The sequence below is a fragment of the Ictidomys tridecemlineatus genome, chromosome 5 (assembly GCF_052094955.1).
Source record: "Ictidomys tridecemlineatus isolate mIctTri1 chromosome 5, mIctTri1.hap1, whole genome shotgun sequence".
NCBI classification, from domain to species: Eukaryota; Metazoa; Chordata; class Mammalia; order Rodentia; family Sciuridae; genus Ictidomys; species Ictidomys tridecemlineatus.
In genome coordinates, this window is record NC_135481.1 from 198,948,670 (window position 1) to 198,970,280 (window position 21,611).

General features: G+C 61.4%; 1 protein-coding gene across 5 annotated transcripts; it reads right to left on the reverse strand.

Moving 5' to 3' along the window:
- Nucleotides 1-3,893: 3,893 nt before the first annotated feature.
- On the reverse strand, nt 3,894-8,963 carry Hrh3 (histamine receptor H3). Of its 5 annotated transcripts, none has more exons than XM_078052106.1 (4): nt 8,391-8,768; nt 7,201-7,367; nt 5,443-5,846; nt 3,894-5,349 (listed from the first exon to the last, which is right to left on the reverse strand). In XM_078052106.1, the coding sequence occupies exons 1-4, from the start codon at nt 8,638-8,640 to the stop codon at nt 4,929-4,931; spliced, it is 1,242 nt and encodes a 413-aa protein (XP_077908232.1). In that variant the 5' UTR covers nt 8,641-8,768; the 3' UTR covers nt 3,894-4,928. The 5 variants fall into 5 exon arrangements, with proteins under 5 accessions (XP_077908232.1, XP_077908233.1, XP_077908234.1 ...); XM_078052107.1 differs by having other exon boundaries at nt 3,894-4,379; nt 5,089-5,846; XM_078052108.1 differs by having other exon boundaries at nt 3,894-5,846; nt 8,395-8,963.
- Nucleotides 8,964-21,611: the final 12,648 nt, after the last annotated feature.

Consider the following 21,611-nt stretch of genomic DNA (forward strand, 5'->3'; position numbering starts at 1 on the left):
GACCCTTTCTGTGCCTCAGTTTCCTCATCTATAAACTTGACCTGCTCAAGGGCTAGATGAGTTGAAGGAAAGGGCTCAGAACAGTGCCCAGGACGCAATGTTACAGCACAGCACTGCCCTTGATGTTATTATAGTGAACCTCATGCCAGGCCCTTCCCAGGTGGGCCCCAGGGAGGGAATCCCCAGCCTCAACTCTGCCCCTTCCCTGCTCTCTGTCTGTCCTCTAAAAGAAACTTAGGAACCTCTGGAGCTTGGCCCTGACCCTTGACCCTGACTTCTCCTCTAAGATCCCCAACCTTTGGATGTTCCCACCTCAGCACTGGCCACTGGATAAGCCATAAGGCCTGGACATTCAGAGCAAGAAAACGTCCCCCTGCCCTCACCAGGTCTCAGGGAGGGAAGGGCTATCTGGTCCCTGATCAAACTTCCCGTCCAGATGCCATGTCCACTCGCACATTGGGGAAGGAAGAGAGAAGCATGTGGGGAAGGTGACCCCTCCAGGTCCAGGGCAGCAGGGGCTATCTTCAGCCCCCAGCCCTTTGTAGTCCACAGGCTGGCAGGTGGGACCCAGGCACCTATGACAAGTTAGCACAGCACTGTCCCCTGTCCCTGGAGGCAGTTTCATTAATGAGCTGCTGCCTGCACGCAGGACAAGGGGTCTGCTGAGCCACTCCAGACAAGAGAGTCGTGCCAGGCACCTGGCTGCTGTCTTGGGCATGGCTGAGCCCTTCAAAGGAGGAAGAAGCTGAGGAAGGAAGGAAGGAAAAAACTTTGAAAGAAGCAGCAGCAGCAGCATCTGTTCCAGCAACCCCTGCCCCTAACTGGCCTTGGAACCCTGTGGGGATGAGGTGTGAAAGGGCTGGTGTCCCCTTCAGCCTGCATTTCACTTCTTTTTTTTTTTTAATTTTTAATATTTATTTTTTAGTTTTCGGCAGACACAACATCTTTGTTGGTATGTGGTGCTGAGGATCGAACCTGGGCCACACGCGTGCCAGGTGAGCGTGCTACCGCTTGAGCCACATCCCCAGCCCTGCATTTCACTTCTGACCTCTAGGCAGACCTGGGGCTGGGCTGGGATGAAGCCTCAGTTTCCCTTCAAAGCACACACCTCTTGCAACCTGGGCAATTAGATGTTGGGATCTGAAGCTCTACAGCTACTCTACTGCCCCTCTTTTGTCCTCCCCCATAGTCCTGGCCCAAGAGGGGCTGATGGAGGTCAGCTGCTTTCTCAGCTCCTTCCTGTGCACAAAGGAGACATACAGTGAGCACCCAATGTTTCATGTTAGGAGCAACAGAGCTAGGGCTCAATTCTGAGGTTTAGAGTTCTCCCTGGGTGCCCCATCCTGTCCCCTCCTGGGGACACCACTGCTTGCCACCATGCATGCAGGGAATAGAGGCCTAGATCCTGTCTCTCAGGAGGATGTGGCCCTATGGGGATTATTTCATACTCCACTCTCCTGCAGTGCCCCGCACACAGCAGGTTCTTAGGGAGAAGGTGGGGAAATGGAAAATGTGTGGGCTTTAGTGTCAGGCTTGGCTCCAGATGCCACCTCCCTGCCGACGTGGGCCAAGTCCCCTGTGCCCGTTGGCTTTCTCCTAGGCAGAGAGGAGAACACATTGCCCTCTGGGCTGCAGAGATGCACCAATAATTATTGGTGGAATGTTCCTCACATGAGTGCTGGGGTGCACTGGGGTGCAGAGAGGTGATAACCAGTAGCCTTATGACTCTGGCATCTCAGGGCTCTGGAAGCCTTGCCAGGGAGACCCAGCCATCCCTCCTGGCCCTGCAGTACCTTGGCCTTTTGCATAAGGAGGACAGTGGACTGCCTGGTGAGCACCTTGAGAGCTCAGGGTCTTCATGCCAGGCAGAGAAGGACCCCCACACAGCATGTGCCCAGAACCTGTCCCCAGGGGGCACCTTCAGAGCCAGTGCAGGGCAGGAACCATGGCAACACCCACCTGGCTGGTCCCTGATGTCCCTAAGCTTTCTTTTGGGGGGCTTGCCCAGCCAGACTGTGATCCTGCCTCCTGCTCTAGGTGGCTCCTAGTGGCTACTGGTAGGCAACCAAGCTGACCTCATGTGCCCATGGCAGCTACCTGTCTTGTGGCACACCTTGCCCCTTAAGTCATCTGTCACCTCCCCACAGCTTAGGGAATACATCTATGTTGCTCCCACTCTATGCCTGGTACACAGTAGGTGCTCAGTAAACAACAGCTGTGCTGCTGGGCCCTGGGCCCAGGGCTTTGTTTCCTCCAGGGCTCAGATTGCAGAAGAAGGCCCCGGGCGTGTTTGTTTCTGCAGAGGGCCCAATAGGCTCGGTGCCTTTCTTCTCTCCTCCTCCGTCCCTGCACAGGAGCTCCAGGAGCGGCAGTTTCCAGAGATTGAAGGCAAAATTGCTTGAAAGCCTGTGCTTTTATCCTCCAATTTGTAGCCATTTAGCAGGGCCGGGCGGAGGGGCGGCCAGGCTCTGGCTGTGCTGTCGCAAGGAAGCACCCACAGCAGCAGATCACAGTCCTTTGTCCTTTCTCAGACAGCTTTAGGCCTCTGGACAGACACCTGCTGGGGGGCAGGCCAGGTGGTGCAGGGGTTTGGAGGCCAATGGCTAGCCTGCTGGGGAGGTGCAGGGCCTCCAGGAGGCGGGGCGGGCTGCCTGATGCTGAAGGTGGCCTCAGTGCTCAGTGCTCTTGGCTCTCAGAACAGCACCCAGCCAGGAAGCGTGGGGCAGGAGGTGCAGGCCTAGACAAGCACAGTGAATGAAGGCCAGCATCCCGGGTCACCCTCCCTCTGGTCACTAAGAAGAGCCTGTAATGCTTTTGCCCAAGAGGAGGGTCCTGCCTGAATCAGAGATTGGCAGGATTAAAATTCTGAAGCAGGAAAAGGGTGTTGGAGAGGGCAGGTCCCAGGCTTAGAAAGGGGTATGGCAGGAGGTTTCTAGAGAGTTTGGAAAACAAAGTGTGGGTGTAGAAGGTGGGTAGGGGGTGTCTGGGGAGGGAGCTGCTGGAGGCTGGGTCCCTTCTGCAGTGCTGAGACTGAGCTGCTGTGGAGCCTGGCACTGCATGGAGTGTACTCACACATCTGGACTGCATGGTGCCTGGTCCAGAGGCAGCTTTTGTGAGATGCTGGGTTCACTCCTGCCCAGGGAAGGAGAGGTGAACCCTGCAGAGCAAGGCAGCAGGACAGGTGAGAGCCAGGGCCCCAGCTCTCCTGCTTTCCAAATGGCCTCTGGGTTCCTAGGGGAGGGCAGCCCTTTAGGTCATTTGCTCCCCAAGGAGGAGACCACCCTTGCTCCACCCACACACCTCACTACCCCGCCACCTCCAGGCCTTTGCCCAGGACAGTGCCTCTACCAAAGAAGCTTCTTATCCCCTCCCCTGGCTCATCCCCTCAGGGCAGCCCCAGCAACTCAGCTCTAGCCCCCATGTCCCCATGTCCCCAGGAGACTTTCATGGCCACTGTGCCCATCCCTTTACCCCAACCCAGCACAAGGGCATGCCCAGGGCCCTCCCCGACCCTAACTCAGTGCACAGGCATGGCCCTGTGTCCTGGGTCTCGCTGCCCTGCTCCCTAAGGGAAGGTCATGGCTGTGAGGACACCCAGCCGCAAAGAAGGCCAAGCACCCCTGTCCTGGGGGCGGGATGCTCTGTCAGGGTGGGGGCACAGGTCTGCATCCTCAAGACTGGTGTGACCCCCTCCCAGCCACCCTCCCACACACATGCATGGCTGGGCCTCTTCTTCCACAGGGGCATTAAACTGGAAGTGGCAGACCTATTTCCTCCTACCAAGTCCTTCATCCAGAATGCCTAGGTCTGTGTCTATGTCCTTTGGGGGGGGTCTTCCTGGAGCCTCTGATTGGAGTTCACGGACTCTGACCACTCCACAAAGTCCTCAGGAATCAGCACCAATAAAAAAATACGCTTTATTGTGACTTCACGGTGGCAAGGGCAGTGCAGTGGGCACACAGAGAGTGAGCGGAGCATGCAGAGCACCTAAAGCAGGTGCACAGGATGTGGCAAGGCGGCCCCTCCCTGGGCATCCTGGCCCTGGCCTTCTCTGACTAGGCCTGCCAGCCTTGGGACCCCCTACCCAACAGTCCCCAAGACATTCTGGTTGAGTAGATGGGGTGGCGGGGCAGGCTCTGGCCCACCCAGCAGGCACAAGGACTCTGACCACTCTCAGAGCCAGCGGTCCGACCAGCTCCCGAGCCCAGGGGCGGGGCGGGCAGAAGCAGCTGGCGCAGCTCAGCCGGAAGCTGCAGCAGAGGGAGGAGGGCGTGGGAGCCCACACCTGCCAATCCAGCCCTGAGCTCCTCGGCAATTTTGTCTCTCTTGATTAAACATCCAAGGAACATCAAGTTCACAGACGTGTTTTCTTCATCTTCCTGAAAACACCCAGAAAGAAAAAGTAGAGAACGGCTTCGAGGTTCCTGGGGCACCTGACACGTGGTGGGCAGGGATCTGGGAGGAAAGGCTAAAGGGGCCAGGCTCTGGGCTTGAGTGAGACAGACAGCGGTCAAGGCAGGCCCAGCGTGCCTGGGAGGAGTGCAGGTGTGCAGGTGTGTGCAGGTGAGTGCAGGCGTGCGCACGTGCAGGGGCACACTGCTGGCAGGGGGCTGGAGCACACACCCAGTAACTACCAAGTGTGCAAATGGTGGACACCACAGGCACTGCACTGTCGGTGGGGTTGAACAGCAAGTCTGGAGCCTTCCTGGAGTGAAGCAAAAGGAGGTGGCAGTTCAGCCCTTGAGGGCCCCTGACCAGCCCACCAGCTTTCCCCCAGGGCAGACAGTCTAAAAGAGGCTGCCATGGTGTTTAGGGTGGGCCGCAGGCCGTGGCTCATCCTTGGGAGTGAGCCAGGCAGGTATGTGTGGCCCAGCTGCCCAGGAGACAGGGTCTGCGCGGGGAGCGGCTGGGGGCCCAGGTGGGCTGGCTCACTTCCAGCACTGCTCCAGGGAGCCGTGAGGCTGCACCTTGAGCTTCTGGGGGCAGAGCAGCTTGGTGAAGGCTCGGCGGAAGCTGTAGTGGCACAGCGGGTACAGCACAGGGTTCACAGCCGAGTTGGCCCACAGGAGCCAGAAGGAAGTCTCGTACCAGTAGTCAGGGATGCAGTGGCCATGGCAGGCGGCTCGGATGATCATCAGAAGTGTGTATGGGGCCCAGCAGAGCCCGAAGATGCTCACTATGATGGCCAAGGATTTGGCTACCTTCTTGTCCCGTGACAGCCGGAAGCGCTGGGTGATGCTCTGGGACACCATCTTCATGCGCTTCTCCAGAGATGCTGAGGACGCAGAGGGCTTAGAGCCCCTCTTGAGTGAGCGTGGTCTCTCATTGCCCCTCGAGGAGCTGCCAGAGCTGGAGGTGGGGGAGGCTGCAGCACCACCACTGCCTCCTCCAAGGGTGGCCTCCCCAGCCTCTCCACCAGGGCCAGCCTCGCCCACCCCATACCTGTGCAGGGGCACGGCCTCCCCATGCCCCTTGGGCCAGCAGCCCCAACAGCCAGGCGGTGGGGGAGGTGGTGAGGACTGAGCCTCAGGTGGGGGCTCGGGGCCTGCTTCTCGGGTACCATCCAGCCGGAGGCGGGTGCGCCTCTGGATGTTCAGGTAGATGCTGAGGTTGAAGAAAGTGACGCTGAGGAAGGGCGTGAAGAACTCGAGAGTGGAGGCCGTGATGAGGAAGTACCAGTTGTAGAAGAACTCAGCATAGCAGTGGCCCTCAGGGATGGAGCTGCCACCAGATAGGTACTCCCAGCTCAAGATGGCCGGCCCATACAGCAGAAAGGCCAGCACCCACACCAGTGCCATCTTCCGCACTGCCCGCCGGGTGTCGCCCTGCTGGGCCCGGTATGAGACCTGCAGAGGGGCACGTGGTCAGGAGGGACTAAACCCAGGCCAGCTTTGGCCTCTGCACATTCCCTTGCTAGCTGCAATGTTCCTCTTCTCCTCCCTTCCCTCCACCCCCATGCCCACCAACACCCCTGGCTGGCTGGTGCCCTGTCTCAGTGTCTCCTGCAGTCCACAGAGTCCTGCTCCTTTACTGTCCCCCTGCATCAGCCGTGTACCCCCCTGGTGTCCTGTCATTGGCCTGGTGTTTCAGTGTATCCCCAGCAGCAGACTTCGCATAGGCCAGCACCTGGGGCCACCCTGTTTCTGATGTGAAACATCTTGAGGAGGCCTGAGCCATCTTCAGAGACTGACTGTGCCAAAGGGGGTGGTCCCAGCCTGGCCCCTGCTCAAGTGCTTACCCCCTGGGAGCTGGAGATACAGGAATGAAGCCACATGCTGGCCCACTGCTGGGAGACACCAAACCTCCCTGATCCCCATTCCAGGAATCCCTGGAAGGAGGAGTAGAGAGGGCGGAGCCAGCAAGCCCTCCCCAAGACTCCTAGTGCAGAAAGCAGCTAGCCAGCAGGGGGAAGGGTGACAGGAGAGCCAAGGGTCCTGCTGAAGGGCCCTAAGGCACAGCCCAGGGGGAAGTGACCTGACAGCCCCCTTATCCTGGTGGGAACAGGAGGGTGAGCAGAGCTCATGCTATACCCAGGTCTGCGGCACGCGGGGTGACTATCATGCAGGCTCTGGACGTCACTCCACTTAACTCCTGCTGCCCCACTTCCTTGGTGACTGGAGAGAAGGACCACAAGTGGTGGTCAAGAGGACCCAGGCTTGCACTCTTTGCATTTGTCCCTCAGCTTTTTAGACTTGAAAGAAGTGTGGTCCTCCAGCAAGGGGTACCTGCTAAGACCTGGGGGCGGTGAGCCATCAAGAAGATGAGGAGATAAAAGAGACGGCCAGGGCCCCGCCCTGCTTGGCGCCTGTGTGGCCCCACTGACACCGGGGGTCTGTGCGCATGGAGCCGCAGCCTGACTTCCTGGGGCCACGTGAGTGCACACTCATGTGTGCCCACATGTGAGAGGGAACAGATCTCCCTCACCTCCAGACACTCTGGACCTGCCCTGGGGCAGAGGCTGGGCAGTGACACCTTTTCCTGCAGGAATATATGATTCCAGATCAGACTCCCTGCTTCCTGCCTGTGCCAGGACCAGTCCTACTGGCAGCAAATGGCGACGGAATGGGCACCTGGCCAAACAGTGCCCACAAGTCCAGTGGGGGCCTGCCCACCAGGCACCGCACACCCACCTCCACGTGCCCACCTGCTCAGGACTCCCTGAGGCCATCACTTGCTGCCCCCCCATGTCACAGGACTCACAGCTCTGGTGACTGACAAGAAGCGGTCATAGCTGATGAGCACGATGTTGAAGACTGAGGAGGTGCACAGCAGGTAATCGACCACCAGCCACAGCTTGCAAAGGCCTCTGCCGAAGCTCCAACGGCCAGTCAGCACATAGGGCACATACAGCGGGATGCAGAAGGCACCTGTGGGAGAATGGAGTGTGGTGGACAGGGCCTTGGGTCAGACCCACCAGAGTGACACAGGGCCCTGGCAGGAGGGGGGAGACGATGACAGGGCAGACGCTTGTCTGGGAACAGCTATTCTTATGTTGCCATCCCCCACTGGGCACCATCTCAGTGTGGCAGCTAGCTTTCAGTCCCCACGGGGCCCCTAGCTCCACTGTTGTCCCCTGGACTTGTGGGCAGGAGGGAGGATCCAGGCATGGCACCTCTGAACCCAGACTCGGGCTTCCGCTTGGCTCTCTCAGCCTCCAAAAAGAAGAAGGAAGAGCATTTCTTCCCCACCCTCCACCAGGCTGGACCCCAGCCCTGGCCTTGGCTGTTAGTCAGCCTCCCTCCTCAGCTTAAAAGCCCAGATATCCTTTCTCCTAGCTTAAAGAGCGCTTGGCTGCGTCCCCGCCAGTCGCTGCCACCGCCAAACCAGGCTCCCAGCGTCTGGGAGACGCATCTCAGCCCCAACAGGTGTCTGGCGCTCCGGCCCCCTCCGCGCGCCCCGCCCCCCAGCCGGCAGCAGAGCATGGACACGTGAGAGCGCTCCTGCGAGCATCTTCTCCACCCAACCCCCGCCTTTCCCACGGCCCCCTTCCCCAACACTGCTCTAAAAATCCCCCTTCCATGTCCCCTCCCCCAGCCTCCCTCCAGCGCCCTCCGCGCGTCCTGAGTCCGCCGCAGCCTTTGTTTGGCAACGGCGCAGGAGACAGCGCTGCACCCACGGCTGCTGCGCCTGGCGCCTTGCAGAGCGCCCTCCAGCTCGGGGGGTCCTTTCCCTGGTGACGTCCCTCCCCAACTGAGTCCCGCGGCCCAGGAGGCCAGGAACTTCGCCTCTCCCACCACCCCACAGATTCTGGACGCCCCTTCCCCAGACCAGGCTCCCGGGAGGAGCGTGCGCCTGCGGGAGCCACCCCAGGTCTGCTCCCCTAGCCCCGCTGGCCCAGCAGAGCTAGGCGCTTCAGGACTCCTGCAACCGGCGGGGTCTGGGGGCTTTACCCACGAGGAAGTCGGAGATGGCGAGGTTGAGCAGAAAGAAGTTGTTCTGGGTGCGGAGGCTTGAGTCGGCCACGAAGGCAAGCATAACCAGCGCGTTGCCCAGCACCGTGGCCACAATAAGCAGCGCCATGAGCGCGGCGAGCACCGCGGTCCAGGCGGCAGAGAAGCCGCGCGCCCCGCCCGCTGCTGCCGCCTCGCCCGCCAGCGCCCCCGACGCGTTCAGCAGCCCGTCGGGCGGCGAGCGCTCCATGACCCCGCAGGCTCACGCGGCGCGGGGACGCGGGGTAGTGCACCGGCTGAGAGTAGGGCGGCAGGGTGGGGCCCCGGCCCGGGGTCTTCGTCTTTGCGGGCTCTCTGCCCAGGTGGATTCCCCGGGGAGTGCCCGGGGCATGTTCTGCGGGGCCGGGGCCCAGGCCCGGGCAAGCAGCGCCGAAGTGGCTGGGGCCGAAATCGGAGCCAAGCAGAGCGGGCGGCGAGGGAGGCAGCTGCAGCGGGAGCGGAGCTGGAACCCTAGCAGCCGCCGGAGCGTCGGTGCACCCCGAGCGCAGCGCGCAGCAGAGTGCGCCCGGCGCCCAGCCCGCCGCCCCCCGCGCCCCGCGCAGAGCCCCCGCCATTGGCTGGCGCCCTCGCCCCGCCCCCGCCCCGCCCCCGCCCCGCCCGGCGCGGGCAGCACCACGGACAGCGCCGCGTGCCCGCCCGGTCGGCTGTAGCCCCAGCCTGGGTGCGCACGGTGGCTGGCAGGCAGCCCGGCCCGGGGAGGGGGGGGGGGCTGGGGGCCAGCATGCGGTCACATTTGGGGATCGTTATCTGGGCTCCTAGGCCCTCCAGATGCTCTCGGCACTGGTGACCCTTGCCCAGATCTTCTTGGGAGCCGGGGCTCCTGCGGGGACCTGAGGTGGGGGTGGAGAAAGGCCTACGCCCCTCTCTGAGGAACTTGCCCCTCAGGGCCCCTCCTCCTCCTTTCATGTTTTGGGCAAGTGGGTTTCTGGGGGATGAAACTCCGAAGGAGAAGGGGTGGGTGGGGTAGGGGGTCTTCCAGACCAGTGCCCTGACCAGGATTTTGTTCCACCACCCCCTATATGCACCGGACCCTGGTGTCAGTCTCCCTGTGACAGGGCGCAGAGCAGGGTCCAGGGTGACCTGCAAGGCGCGCACAGATGTGGAGTTACATAAGGGAAAGGGAAGATGAGCCCGAGTGGCCCCGAGCCGGGAGAGAAGCATGCCCACCCAGAGCTCAGGAGTTCCCTCAGGAGAGGGAGGGGGCAGCGGCAAGCCACTTGGAGCTGGACCACTGATGCCCCGGCAGACATCGCGGTGGGCCGGTTACGGCTGCAGCGGACAGGCGAGGTCACTGCGCTCCCAGCGCAGCCAGGGCAGCGGAGGCTGCGTGCGTTAGCGCCCGCGGGAGGGGTGGAGGAGGAGAGCCGGCGAGAGAGGCAGCGCCCCCTCCCTCCACACACGTGCTCAGATCCTCAGGGTCAAGGGCAGTCAGCGGGAGAGGCTTACCGCAGACAGACAGACACGCCCACGCTCAGACACACAGACTCCCACAGTCAGGGAAACAGTCACCCAGCATCAGGCAGGGACCCGCCAACAGTCAGACATCAGACAGCAGACAGGGAACAGTGCCCGAGGGAGAGGGAAGCCTAGACTGTGCTCTGTCACCAGCAGCTCACATCAGTGGACGTCTCAAAGAGGACGGAAATGCCGTGGTGGGGTGTGGGGGGGTGGGGGAAGACTGCTGGGGGCAGGGGCTGCAGAAGGACCCCAGGCGCTGCATCTGAGCCCCCCAGTGCTCACAGTAGCTTCTTGGCCATGTGGAGATCTGCCCTCTCTTCCAGCCTCAAGTGGTGATTCTGAAACTTTGGGGAGTGGGGGAAGGGATTCTCTCTGCTCCCCCTTGGCTGGTTGCAGAAGGGACCCCCCAGGTCCATGGCCCCAGCATGCCCACTGCTTCGTGGCTCCCAGGAGCCTGCTTGGGGTGGGATTCCAGCTCACCCCTTCGGCATGTCTCACAGACCTGCTCCCCTGGCAGGCTCCCAGTGTTCCCTTGCCCCACCCCCACTGGCTTGTGGGCAGGAGGTGTGCCTGGACCAGGTGGACCCCATCAGACCCACTGTTGAAGCCTGCTGTGGGTGGGGTGCTGGCAGGCTCCCTGTCTCACCCCAGCCCCGCTCCCCCAGGTCCAGCTCCTCCCACCACTCGGGAAGGAGGCTGACTTTAGCTGAGGTGCCATGAGACCACAGGAGATGGAGGTGGATGGGGTTTAGGAGGGGTCCCTTACAGGCTGGAGCCTCAGTGTCCCTTGTCAAAATGGGGAATATAAATGGCTGACTGCCCAGTATTGAGAGGCAGAGTCAATAGGAGTCTGTAAATTCCTTGTAAAGCCTCGCTCCAGCTGTGTCTGTCCCGGGGATTGCCTTTATTGTGGAGGCTCAAAGGAGGCTAACCAAGCCTGTGACAAGTGGAGGCTGGGACCCAAAGCAGAACAAGAACAGGGCACTGAAGTCCTACCTGCCATCCCCCCTCCTCCACCTTTTGTCCACAACTTCCCTGCCTTCTGTCCATCCTAAGAGCCAACTGGGCCAGACCCCTGGGGCAGAGGGCACTTCCCTAGTGGCCTCTATGTCAGCAGCTGGGCAAGGACAATTGGGCTCTACCGCCCCATGGTAGTTCTGGGGAATGCCCTTTCCACACTGAGGGTAGACAGGGTGCCCACATCCTGCAGGTCAGGTTCACAGGAAGTTTGAGAAGGAGGCTGAGCTCCAGGACCAAGGCCCTCTCCAAAGGGCCCACTGCTAGGGTGGACTTGTCTCAGATGCTGGTGCTGAGGACCCAACTGGGTGACCTCGGGGTGAGTTACCAAATTTCTGTGAGCTGGACATCTTCCTCTAAATGGAGTTCAACAGGAGCAGGGAAGGCTGAGGCTGGCTAGGGGTTTGGTAATGGTAGTGGCTGGCAGTGCTGAGCGCCCCTGTCATCCAGGCTCTCTGTCAGCACCCATGTGCACGACCTTATGAGGCCCAGAAGCCCTAATGGTGCGCAGGGCCCTTTGCCCCTATGCCAGACCTGCAGGCCGCCTGCCTGGGAGCACAGACCTGGAGGCCACTGACCCGGAAGACAAGCCCGAGTGGCCCCAGCCGGGAGAGAAGCATGCCCAACAGACACACTCCAACAGACATCCTCCTGGCCCAGCACCTTGAGCAGTTGGCCTCATAGGATGCAGGGAGAGCCCCCCACAGACAACACCTGTGAGGGTGGACACTGCCTGAGAGGACCCGGACCATGAATCCCAGAGCCTTCTTTTCCTATCTGGTCCTGGGCACTGAGCCCGGGGCTCTGTCACTGAGCTACTTTTCGTGTTTTATCTTGAGGCAAGGTCCTCCTCAGTTGCCCGGCTGGCCTGGAACTCTGATCCTCCTGCCTCTGCCCCTCATTGCTGGGATGACACGTGTGGCCATCAGAGACCTTTCTCGGACAAGAGCTTTGGCGTAAGTGCCTGGATCCAGGGGCCGTGGCAGGAGAGCCCCCGCAGCGTCCCTCTCATGACCTACTGGGATTTTGTTCTGAAGCTGTGGGCTCTGCAGGGTTAGAGGTCCTTGTCCCCCGAGGGACCACACACTCAGGCGTGGGGTGAGGAGACAGGAGTCCACCTGGCAAGCAGGTCGAGTTCTTTGGGCCCAGGGACCAGCAGACAAGAAGATGGAGGAGAAGGGCTGGTGCCTCCCAGTGGGCAGGGCAGGGTAAGGGTGGGGTCCAGGGCCCACTTGGGCTCTGAGGTACTCTCCTGCCTGGCCGTTTCTGAGAATGGACGGTAGAGCCTGCAGAGGCACAGGGCCAGGGCTTAGACCCTAGCTGGGAGCATCACCCCACCTGCAGGGTGGCAGCAGGGAGGGGCAGGGGAGGCCTGGGTCACTGTCCTGCTCCCTGCCCTGTCCCTTCCCAGGCATCCTCAGCAAGCTCTGCGCTTCCAGGCCCATCTTGCACCTGCCTCTGGGAGGCCCACATTGACCTGGGTCCGGTTCTGAGAGTTAAGGGGTCAAGGAGCCTCCACCGAGAAAGAGACCCCTGGGCAGAGAGCTGGACAGGGAGGGAGAGGGGGCAGCAGGTGGGAGGGACAAGGTCGGAGGGTGTCTGGCTCTTCTACACACAGGGAGGCCAGCGTGAGTGGAGCAGAGAGCGGGGGGCGAGGGGCAGCTCATGCCACAGTGAGGCTCTCCCCGGGGTGGGGTGGGGACTCCGGAGGGTTTGAGAGGCTTTTCACAGGACCCCTGGCTGCTGTGGGACAGAGGCCAGAACCAGGCGGAGGAGTGGGCAGTGCAGCTGAGGACCTGCCACACCTGGCATGTGATCTGCAGGAGCTGAGAGAAGAGGGGTCCCCACTCCATGGCTTTAGGCTGAAACCCTACAAAGATGGTGGGGGTGAATGCCCCGGAGCAGGTGGGCCACAGGACGCTCTGCTTTGAGTGTGTGGAGACTGAACTGGAGCTGCACATGAGGGCAGAGGCTGCAAGGGCCGCGGTGGAGCCCAGCTGGGTGGACCCAGGCCCTGGTGCCCTCCCAGGGTGACGGCTCTGCCCCCAGCTTCTCTAGAGACGTCAGCAAAGACCTTGCTGCCTTCAGGGAGGGCCAGCTAGTGCCCTGGCCCCACGGAGCTCTGCCCCACTGTGGAGGACATGGCTCACTAATGGGAAATAATGAGGGAGCAGGGCCCGCCGAGAGCCAGCGGCCTGCCGGGGTCTGGGTCCAGTGCCTGCCACCGCTGCAGAGGGACTGCTGTGTGCTCCCTCTCCTGCAGAAGCTCATTTGAATATGGGAATGCAGATTTTTTCTTTTTTTGTTCCTGTCTTCTCCCCACCCCACCCCCCGCCCCGTGACATTCTGAGCCAGCTCTGGGTGCCTCCCGATGAGCTCAGGGCCCAGTGTGATAAAAATGGTGTCTGAGGCCACTGATTTGGAATGAAACTGGGTCTGACTCTCCTTGCCTTTGAGGACCATGTACATCAGGCCCAAGACCCAGGTGTTGGGAAGGAGCAGGGACTGACGGTCCAGGGTGGCCTCGCTGTTGTTTGTTTTTGTAGGTGACAGAAACCAACTCAAGAAAGCCTTGAGGAAAAGAAGATTTTTCTTTCTTTCTTTCTTTTCTTTTCTTTTTTTCTTTTTCTTTTTGGTACCAGGGATTGAACTCAGGGGCACTCAACCACTGAGCTACATCCCCAGCCCTTTTTTGTATTTTATTTAAGTTGCTTAGCACCTTGCTAAGTTGCTGGGGCTGGCTTTGAACTCACGATCCTCCTGTCTCCACCTCCCAAGCTGCTAGGCTTACCTCACCTGGTGAAAAGAAGCTTTTACTGTGGCCCAGGACTGAGAAGCCTCGGGGAGTTGAGCTTCAGACACAGTTGTATCCAGGTGCTCACAGATGAGTTCCCCCCAGACCATCTTTCTCCGTGTTTGTTTCCTTCTCAGGCAGGGAACTTGTCCCTGAGATCTCTTCCTGAAGCTCCAGGCTGCTCCCTGTCCCTTTCTCCACACCCAGCAGGGAGAGGAAGCTGCCTGGCTGTGGCGGTCTTGACGGCTGGACTTGCAGCAGTGTGGGAGGGCGTCCTGGGATCCCATGCCCACTGTGGGGTTGGAGGAGTGGTGGGAGGGGTGGTCCAGGGGCAGCCATGGCCCTCCAAACACTAGCGGGCTCCTATCCCCCAGGGCCTTTCACTGGTGGCCCCTGAGGAGCTGTGTCCTGGCCCGCAGGACGTGGTCTAGGCCCATGCTGCTCAGGCTCCACGGGGCGTGGTGGTAGCTGCCCTGCAGAGTGGCCTCACCTGTGCGCATCTCTTGGCCCGACTGCCGTGCGCACAGCACAGAGGAGCCTGGGGGACAAGGAAGACGAGAGCGAGGCGGGGAGCAGCTCGCTCACCCCAGAGGCCCTGGCCACTCCAGGAAGCAAGCTCACAGTCTCCTCTGGGTCTGCTCCCTGCTCCCAACGTGGCCAGCCTAAGAGGCAGGATCACCCCAGCCCACAAGCTGCGTCAGTGGTCCTCAGAAAATGGGGCCCAGTTCATGCTTGGCTTCTCCACCTGGCCCTGGGGGATGGGTCTCCACTCAGGGGAGAAGAGGAGGAGGGTCGGGGAACCGCACTGCCCAGGCATAGTGTCTGGAGAGCTTGGAGCACCCAGAGAAGTGGACTGAGCAGGCCTGAAGCCTCCTATGGCCAGTACACAGGAGGCGATGCCAGGAGGGCTCCCTGGAGGAGGACTTGAGGACCCAGGTCTGTCCAGGGGGTGGGTGGACAGCCCCTGAGAGGCTGCTGGAGGAGCCAAGGGACGACACCTGCTCCCTGATGTCCTCTGGCCTGGGGCACGCACCTCCAGGGACGGCCAGTGGGTATCTGCTGGAGGAATGAGTGGACAGCCTCGTTCAGGCTCGCTCTGGAGAAACGGGAAAGGGACGGCGGCTCCTGCCCAGCCCACGCCTCTCTAGACCGGGCAGCTGGGTGGGGGGCTGTTGCCTGTGGGCTGACTGGGACTGGAGGAGCTCCATCCCGTTGTCGGGGCTCCGGCCTCAGCCCAGGAGTCCATCGCCCTGGGTTTGGCGGGGCCTTCCTACCGAGATGCAGGCCTGCTCTGCCGGGGGCCCTCTCTGGGGTCTTTGGACTAGGGCTTGCCCCTGCTGGGCCCTCGTGGCAGATGTCACACCTCTGGGGGGGCAGTAGGCCCGGCCAGAGGTGGGGACATTCTACTCTGATCAAAGGCCTAGCCCTGGGGAGGGGGAGTTACGGTCTCAGTGCTGGCTGCCCAGCTCTGTCCACCCCATACCCTGGCAGGCATCTGTGAGGAGTCCCTCCCTGCCCTGGGCCTGGGCCCTGGCGGGTGGGGCCTGGGTCCCTCCTTAGTCTGGACTCCTGGCTGGGGGATGGCTCTGGAGGTTCCAGCTCTCCGGAGGGTGTCCCTCTCTGCACCGTTCTCCACCAGAGCCTCTTCAGCGTGCCCCGCGGCCTGACCACACCCCGGCTGGCCTTGCCCAGCCCCTCCCGGCCTCCTTTCTCCCCTCCCGGTGCTGGGGATGGAACCCAGGCCCCTGTTACCAAGCTGGGCCCTCAGTCCTCTTTATGTTTATTTTGAGATAGGGTCTGGCTGACTTGCCCAGGCTGGCCTCAAGCTTGAGTCCTCCAGCCTCAGCCGCCCGAGCGGGATCACAGGTGTGACCACTGCACCAGGTTTCACCTGGCCTCCTTCTGTTTTTCTGTGTTCTGTCCCCTGCTGCCTGCTTGGTCTTCCTGCAGTGACCAGCTGGGCCAGCACCGATGACAATGCATGACGTGGACGGGGCCTGTCGGCCTTGGTCCATTCTGCTGACCCCGGCTAGGGGTGCAAGGCTGGGCAGGCTGGGCAGCTTGGGCAGGTTGGGCAGGCTGGGCAGGCTGGGCAGGGGCCTTGTGGGCCAGGCTGCTCCATTCATGGGCAGGCAAGGCTCTCTCAGGCAGCTGAGGTTCTGGGCAGGGCAGCCACACCCTGCTGACCCTCTTCCCCAGAGGGTGGTCTGTTTAGGGCAGGGCCCTGTGTGACTCTCTGGGGCCACCCTAGGGGACTGTGACTGCTGTGTTGCTGGCTCCCTTGTCTGGCTGCTGCCTCTGGTGGCTGTGGGGTGAACCCGGGGCCAACAGCTCCTGCCTGGGCCTGGCACCTGAGGGCTGATGGGATCTGGGTGCCCACCTCCTTCCTCGCATCCTGTGCCCTCACACCCCATCCCAGACACACGCTCCCCAGGCTCAGCACCACCCAGCACCTGCCTCCCAGCCCCTCCCTGAAGCTTGAGGTTCCTTCAGGTCTGTCCACCCCACCTGGGCAAACACGGGGCACCAGCCTTCAGTGGTGTGTGGGGGCTGCAGCAGGGTGAGCCCAGTCAAGCGGGCTCAGAGCCGCCTCTGGCGAGGGGCAGCTGGGTCCCTCATGGGCAGTGGCATTGCCTGTGTCCACGGAGGCTCCTTGGGGGATGGGTGAGTGAGCCCCCCTGCACTCAGTTCTGGGTCTGTTGGACCTGGCTAATGAGACTGAGGCCCCCAGGTCCTCAGGAGGAAGGGCCTGGGCAGCTCACAGGGGCGGGCAAGGTGTGCACGTCGTGCACAGGTCTGGTGTCGCTGGGTGTTGTCTGCGTGTCTCTGGGCGTGTCTATGTATCGTGCATGTGAGTGTGCTCACATGAGTGTGTCTGTGAGTGTCCAATGACACCAGGATGGGAGGACACGAGGAGGAAGTTCACTGTCCTGGGACCCTGCAGGCACAGGTCCCGCTCTCTAGATTCAGGAGACTGCCAAAGCCGAGCCTGGGTCCGGGCAGGAGTCTGGTCCCTGCTGGACATACACGTACGCCACTCACACAGCACTCACCCGAACACACAGCTGGACAGCAGGGATCCAGGCTGCAGGTCTCTTCCAGGGCTGCCCTGGGGTGCGGGTAGCAGGATTGAAAGGGCAGCCGGGAGCAGCACCCCTGGCCCCACATGGCCCAGGGTCTTTAGGTTTGTGCTGCCCACTTCCAGTGGGACGCTCTGGCCACAGTGGTCTCCGGCACAGACCAGCAGTGCTGGGTCTTGACTGAGGACGAGGCACCCCAGGCTCCTGCCCAGGCTGAGCCCACCTTCTTCAGGGGCACCATCCCCATGTCCCCAGGGAGGGCATCTGTGCCACCAGAGTGCTCACTGCCACCGTGTGTCCCCCGCTCACCTTGCCACAGCCTGCCCCTCCAGCCCCCGACCTCCCCTCACACTCCTTCCCGAGCGCCGCCTGGGCCCACCTCTCTGGCATGTCCCGACTGTCCCTTCCTGGGTGTGCCCAGCTGGACAGCAGAGCTGGGGCGCCACAGTGAGAATGCGCTTCCCTGGGAGGCGGCTGCTCCCAGGCTCCATTTCCGTCTGTGCAATGGTGACCCTGGATGAGCCAGGGACGAAATCTTGAGTGACTCGCCTGGGTGCCATCCTGTAGGGTGAGCCCGGCCTGGGTGCCCTGTGGTGGCCTGATGGCTGGCCAGCCTCCCCGTGTATGGACGCCTTGGTGTGCATCTGCCAGGCCACTGGCTGAGGCTTCCCCTCCAGGCAGGCTGGTCCAGGAGTCCACTGCTGGCCTCAGACCCACGGGGGCTCTTCGCATGACCCCAGCCTCTGCCAACTGGCTTGCACACCCTCCTGCAGACACCAGGCATACTTATTGAGCACCTACTATGTGCAACTCAGGTGGGTGCTCAGAAGCCCTCACAGCTCTCTCCTAAGGCTAGTGAGCAGGGGAGGCACTGGGCTAGCTTCGGGTCCCAGAGTGCCTTAGAAGGACTGGCCCTGAAGGTCTCTGCAGCGCTGGCCCTGGGACTCCTGGCTGGCTGTCTTCCCCGGCTTGGGCAGTGACAGCAACGTGCCCAACACAAAGACCTTTATCAAGCCTTCATCTCTTTCTCAGAGCAGACCAGCTGGCTGGCCTGGGCTGTCATCACCCCTGGAGGGGATGGAGTCACCTGGTTGGCTGCACATGACTCTGGACGGGCAGCGCCCATGGGCCTGCTTCCCACACCACATCCTCCTTCCTCGGGACACCCATGGACCCTGCTGGGCCCACTGGGGAAGGAGAGTGTGGTCTCTTGTCCCAGATGGTGAGGCATTTCCAGATGGCAACAGCAGAGCAGTCAATTGAGCTTGGGAACTGTGCCCATGGGAGCCTTCCATCAGGGACCGTGCCCAAGGGTCACCCCGCCCTCTCCTCTGTGAGCCATAGGGCAGGGTGGGGCTCCCTGCCCTGTGCTGTGAGTGGCCTGGCAGACTGTCCCCTGCTGTTTTCACTCCCCTCCCCTGGCCTCCTCCCAGGGGTGGTCTCCCAGGAGGCCCCCCAGTACCTGGCTGTGTCATACCTGGGCCTCAGCTCCACCTGTTGTGCTGGGGCCAGGAACAGAGGTCGGGTGGCCGTGACAAACCAGCCCTCTCTGCTGGCCGGGGCTGCTCCCGGGAAGAGGAAAGAGTGCTGCTCTTTGTCCCAGACACCACCTCGCTCCCCATCTGGGCTCCCCAGGCTTGTTTAAACCTTCCCCTCCTACCCCATGCCGCAGCTTCCCTGGCACCGAGGTCTAGCCAGTGGCTCTGGCCAACGCACTTGGCTCTCAGCAAGCTAAATGTAACCCAGCCCAGCTGTCTCTCCTCCCGCTACCGGTCCCCCGCACACGGATGTGTGCACACCCTTCTTGCCCCACGTGGGCCCCAGGAAGGGAGCAGAGAGGGGGACCAGAGCGGCCACTGTCCTCTGGGGCCCATGCTGCGCTCATGGTGGTACACAGAGCCCACTACAGGGCCAGCATGTGGCTGGTGCTCAGTAGGTACCGAGAGAAGAAGCAGGGAACGCTTTCCATCAGTTAGGGGGGCCAGAAAGAGAGGAAAGTCTGCTGGCCTAGCAGCCCACTGGGGCTCAGGGCACAGGCCAAGAGGGACAACATACCAGGGACGTTGCATCCAGCGTGGCCTGACAGTGTGGTCACTCACCCCAGAGGGGTCCACGTTTCTGGGTCTGAGGAATGCCGGGAGCTGTCCACAGGCCTGGCCGCTGGGCCCTGGGGGTGCCAGCAGTCTCTCTTGGGTGAGGCCAGCAGGCAAGCCCTGTGACCGGTAGCCATCCGTAATCTGCTCTGAGCTTGTTTCAGACAGGGCACAACACATGCAGCTAAAACGTGGCCGTCCTGCCCAGAGCGGCGTGGGACTAGGCTGTGTCCTGCGACATGCGAGGAGAAGTGCCTGGTGCACCTTTGGGGACGGGTCCTCAGAGGAAGCTGACTCATCTGGCGAGTGTGCCAGCCCGAAATCTTTTCCTTCCTCCTCTGGCCAGATGGCAGGAGGTGACACCCAAGATGAAAGGAAGCCCTGGGAGAGAGCTGTCAGGTGGGACCTGGCCTCTGAGGACTCAGCACCCGCTGGCCGGGTTGCCTCGGGCCCTGGTCACAGGAGAGAGCGCATTTCTACCTCAAGGGGGCCTGTTATTCTGGGCTTTCTCAGAAACGGAGCTCTAACCCTGAAGGGCGAGGAGACATTTGGCCCCAAACTTCCATCCAGAAAGCCAGAGGCCACTCCCTCCAGCTCTTGCAAGAGACTCCTGGGAAAGGCTCCCAGTTCCAGGGTCCTGGGTCTGCACCAGGCTCCCAGGCATCCCACCTGCCAGGGCGGGAAGGGGCCTAGGAGCCCTGTTTCCAGTTTTCCACCCCCTTGACTGTGGAGCCCTTTCCTCTAGAAACCTGAAGAGCGACCAGCGAGCTCCCGGGACTGCGAAGGGCTTCCTCACCATGGGCAACAGGGCTGGCACAGAGCCACCATGCAAGGGCCACCATGGAGCTCAGAAGTGACGGCCCACGTCCACCTATGAAAGTGCAATCCGGGGCCTGGCTGCTCGCCTCCCTCACTCTCTGTGGGGACGGCTGGCATCACGGAGCAGACTGACCTCAACGTCACCTGCAGAGAGGGGAGCAGGGTGGGAGTGACCCCAGAAAGAGTTGGCTCTCAGAGCCGAAGCAGGGAGGAAGCTGTGGGGTAAAAAGTTTATAAGAGGAACACCATTTTTTTTCTTTTGGCAGAATTTAATGGGTGCAGATTGTTCAGGTCCCAAATACATGGGGGGGAAAAAGAACAAGAAGAAGCCCTTTGCTGCTGCTATTGATAACTTGTCTCTTCACGAGGCGGGTTCAAGCCTAAAAATACCCTCCTCCCGACAACAGGGGAGCTGAGCTGTCACGCAGCAGACTTGAGAGCTGGGTGGGAGGGATCTGCCCCAGCCACGTGAGGCTGAGGCCAGGCCCCCGCGGCCAGGCCTCCTCTGGCTGTGTCCATAGAGAATATTCTAGGGCATGCCCCAGAAGGGCGTGGCGAAGAGTGCTCTGCCAAGATCTGAGCCAGAGCTGGGACCAGGCTGCGGAGCTGGCTGGGTGGGGCTGCAACGGGGGCAGCACCTTCCTGGTCACTAAGACCCAGTGGGTTCTAATGGGGCTGCTCTGGGCCCAGGCCCAAACAAGGTGATGAATCCAGGCCAGAGGCCTGAGAGGAGGAAAGAGAATGTGGGGCAGAGGGCAGCAGGTTATGGGCAGGACTGCTCTGCTGCCCGCTGGGAAAGCTGACTCTGGAAAGCTGCTTCTGCGCTCAGAGGCTCAGTTTGCCCATCCAGAATGGGGGCTGTCATACCTTCTCTGCCTACCCACGGGAGAGGGCAGGAGGCAGGATGACGCAGGCTTGTGTGCCTAAGAGGCTATGGCTGCCCACAGGGACAGTGGGCACTCAAGGGCAGGCCAGGAGCAGGCCCTGGGTAAAGCATGGTATCCACTGACTATAGGGAAAACGGACAGGTCCCCCCTCCTCAGCTAAGAGGACAGAGGGAGGATCCTGGGAATTGGGTTAGAGAGCCCCACACTCCATGCTAAGCACTTAGGCCTGGCTTGGCTCCCGGTGTCCTCTCAAGACCGCAGAGGTCTGTTCATATGGTCACGGTCAAATTCAGAAGTTGGGACACTGATGTTGACTGGATGATCATCCATGCTATGTGGGGGTGGGGCATGGGGCTCTGAGACCCGGCTTAGTCTCAGAGCATTTCAGGTGGGAGCACACCCCCTAAGCAGACCATTACATGCACAGAGGCTCCAAATGACCCCCGACCAGCAACTCCCAGGCCCTTCCAGTGGCTGCCAGTGGGCCTGCTGTGGGCCAGGCAGCCCCAGCCCAGCGGGAACGCCTGGGCATCTCCTTCAAGTGCAGGCTCTGGTGTGTGGTCTGGGCAGGGCTCTGCCTCTCCAGCAGCCCGGGGATGGGAACTGGCCCACAGGAGGTGCTATGCCTGGGGCCTGCAGGGCATTTCCTCATTGTGGTCCAGGAGGTCCCAGTGACAATGCAGTGCCCACCAGACTGGCTGCCGCGAGGGGAAACCAAATGAAGCACATAAATCACGGGGCATTCAGCTGTCATTGTCCTCTGTTACCTTCACCCTTGCTTGGCATCATCCCCAGCCATCTCTGTCCTTTCGACTCCCTCCATCTATTCCTAGAGAATTTTGCTTCTGGAATTGGCCTTTGAACCAGTGAAGACCCTAAAATACCCTCCAAAGTTGGTTCCCAGCACCCCCATCACAGACTGAGGGTGTTCACCTGGGCTGCCCCCGCCCAAACCTGGCTACACAGCAGCCAGTCCTTGGGGTCCAGCTATGGATCTGTTAAAGTGGGGGAAA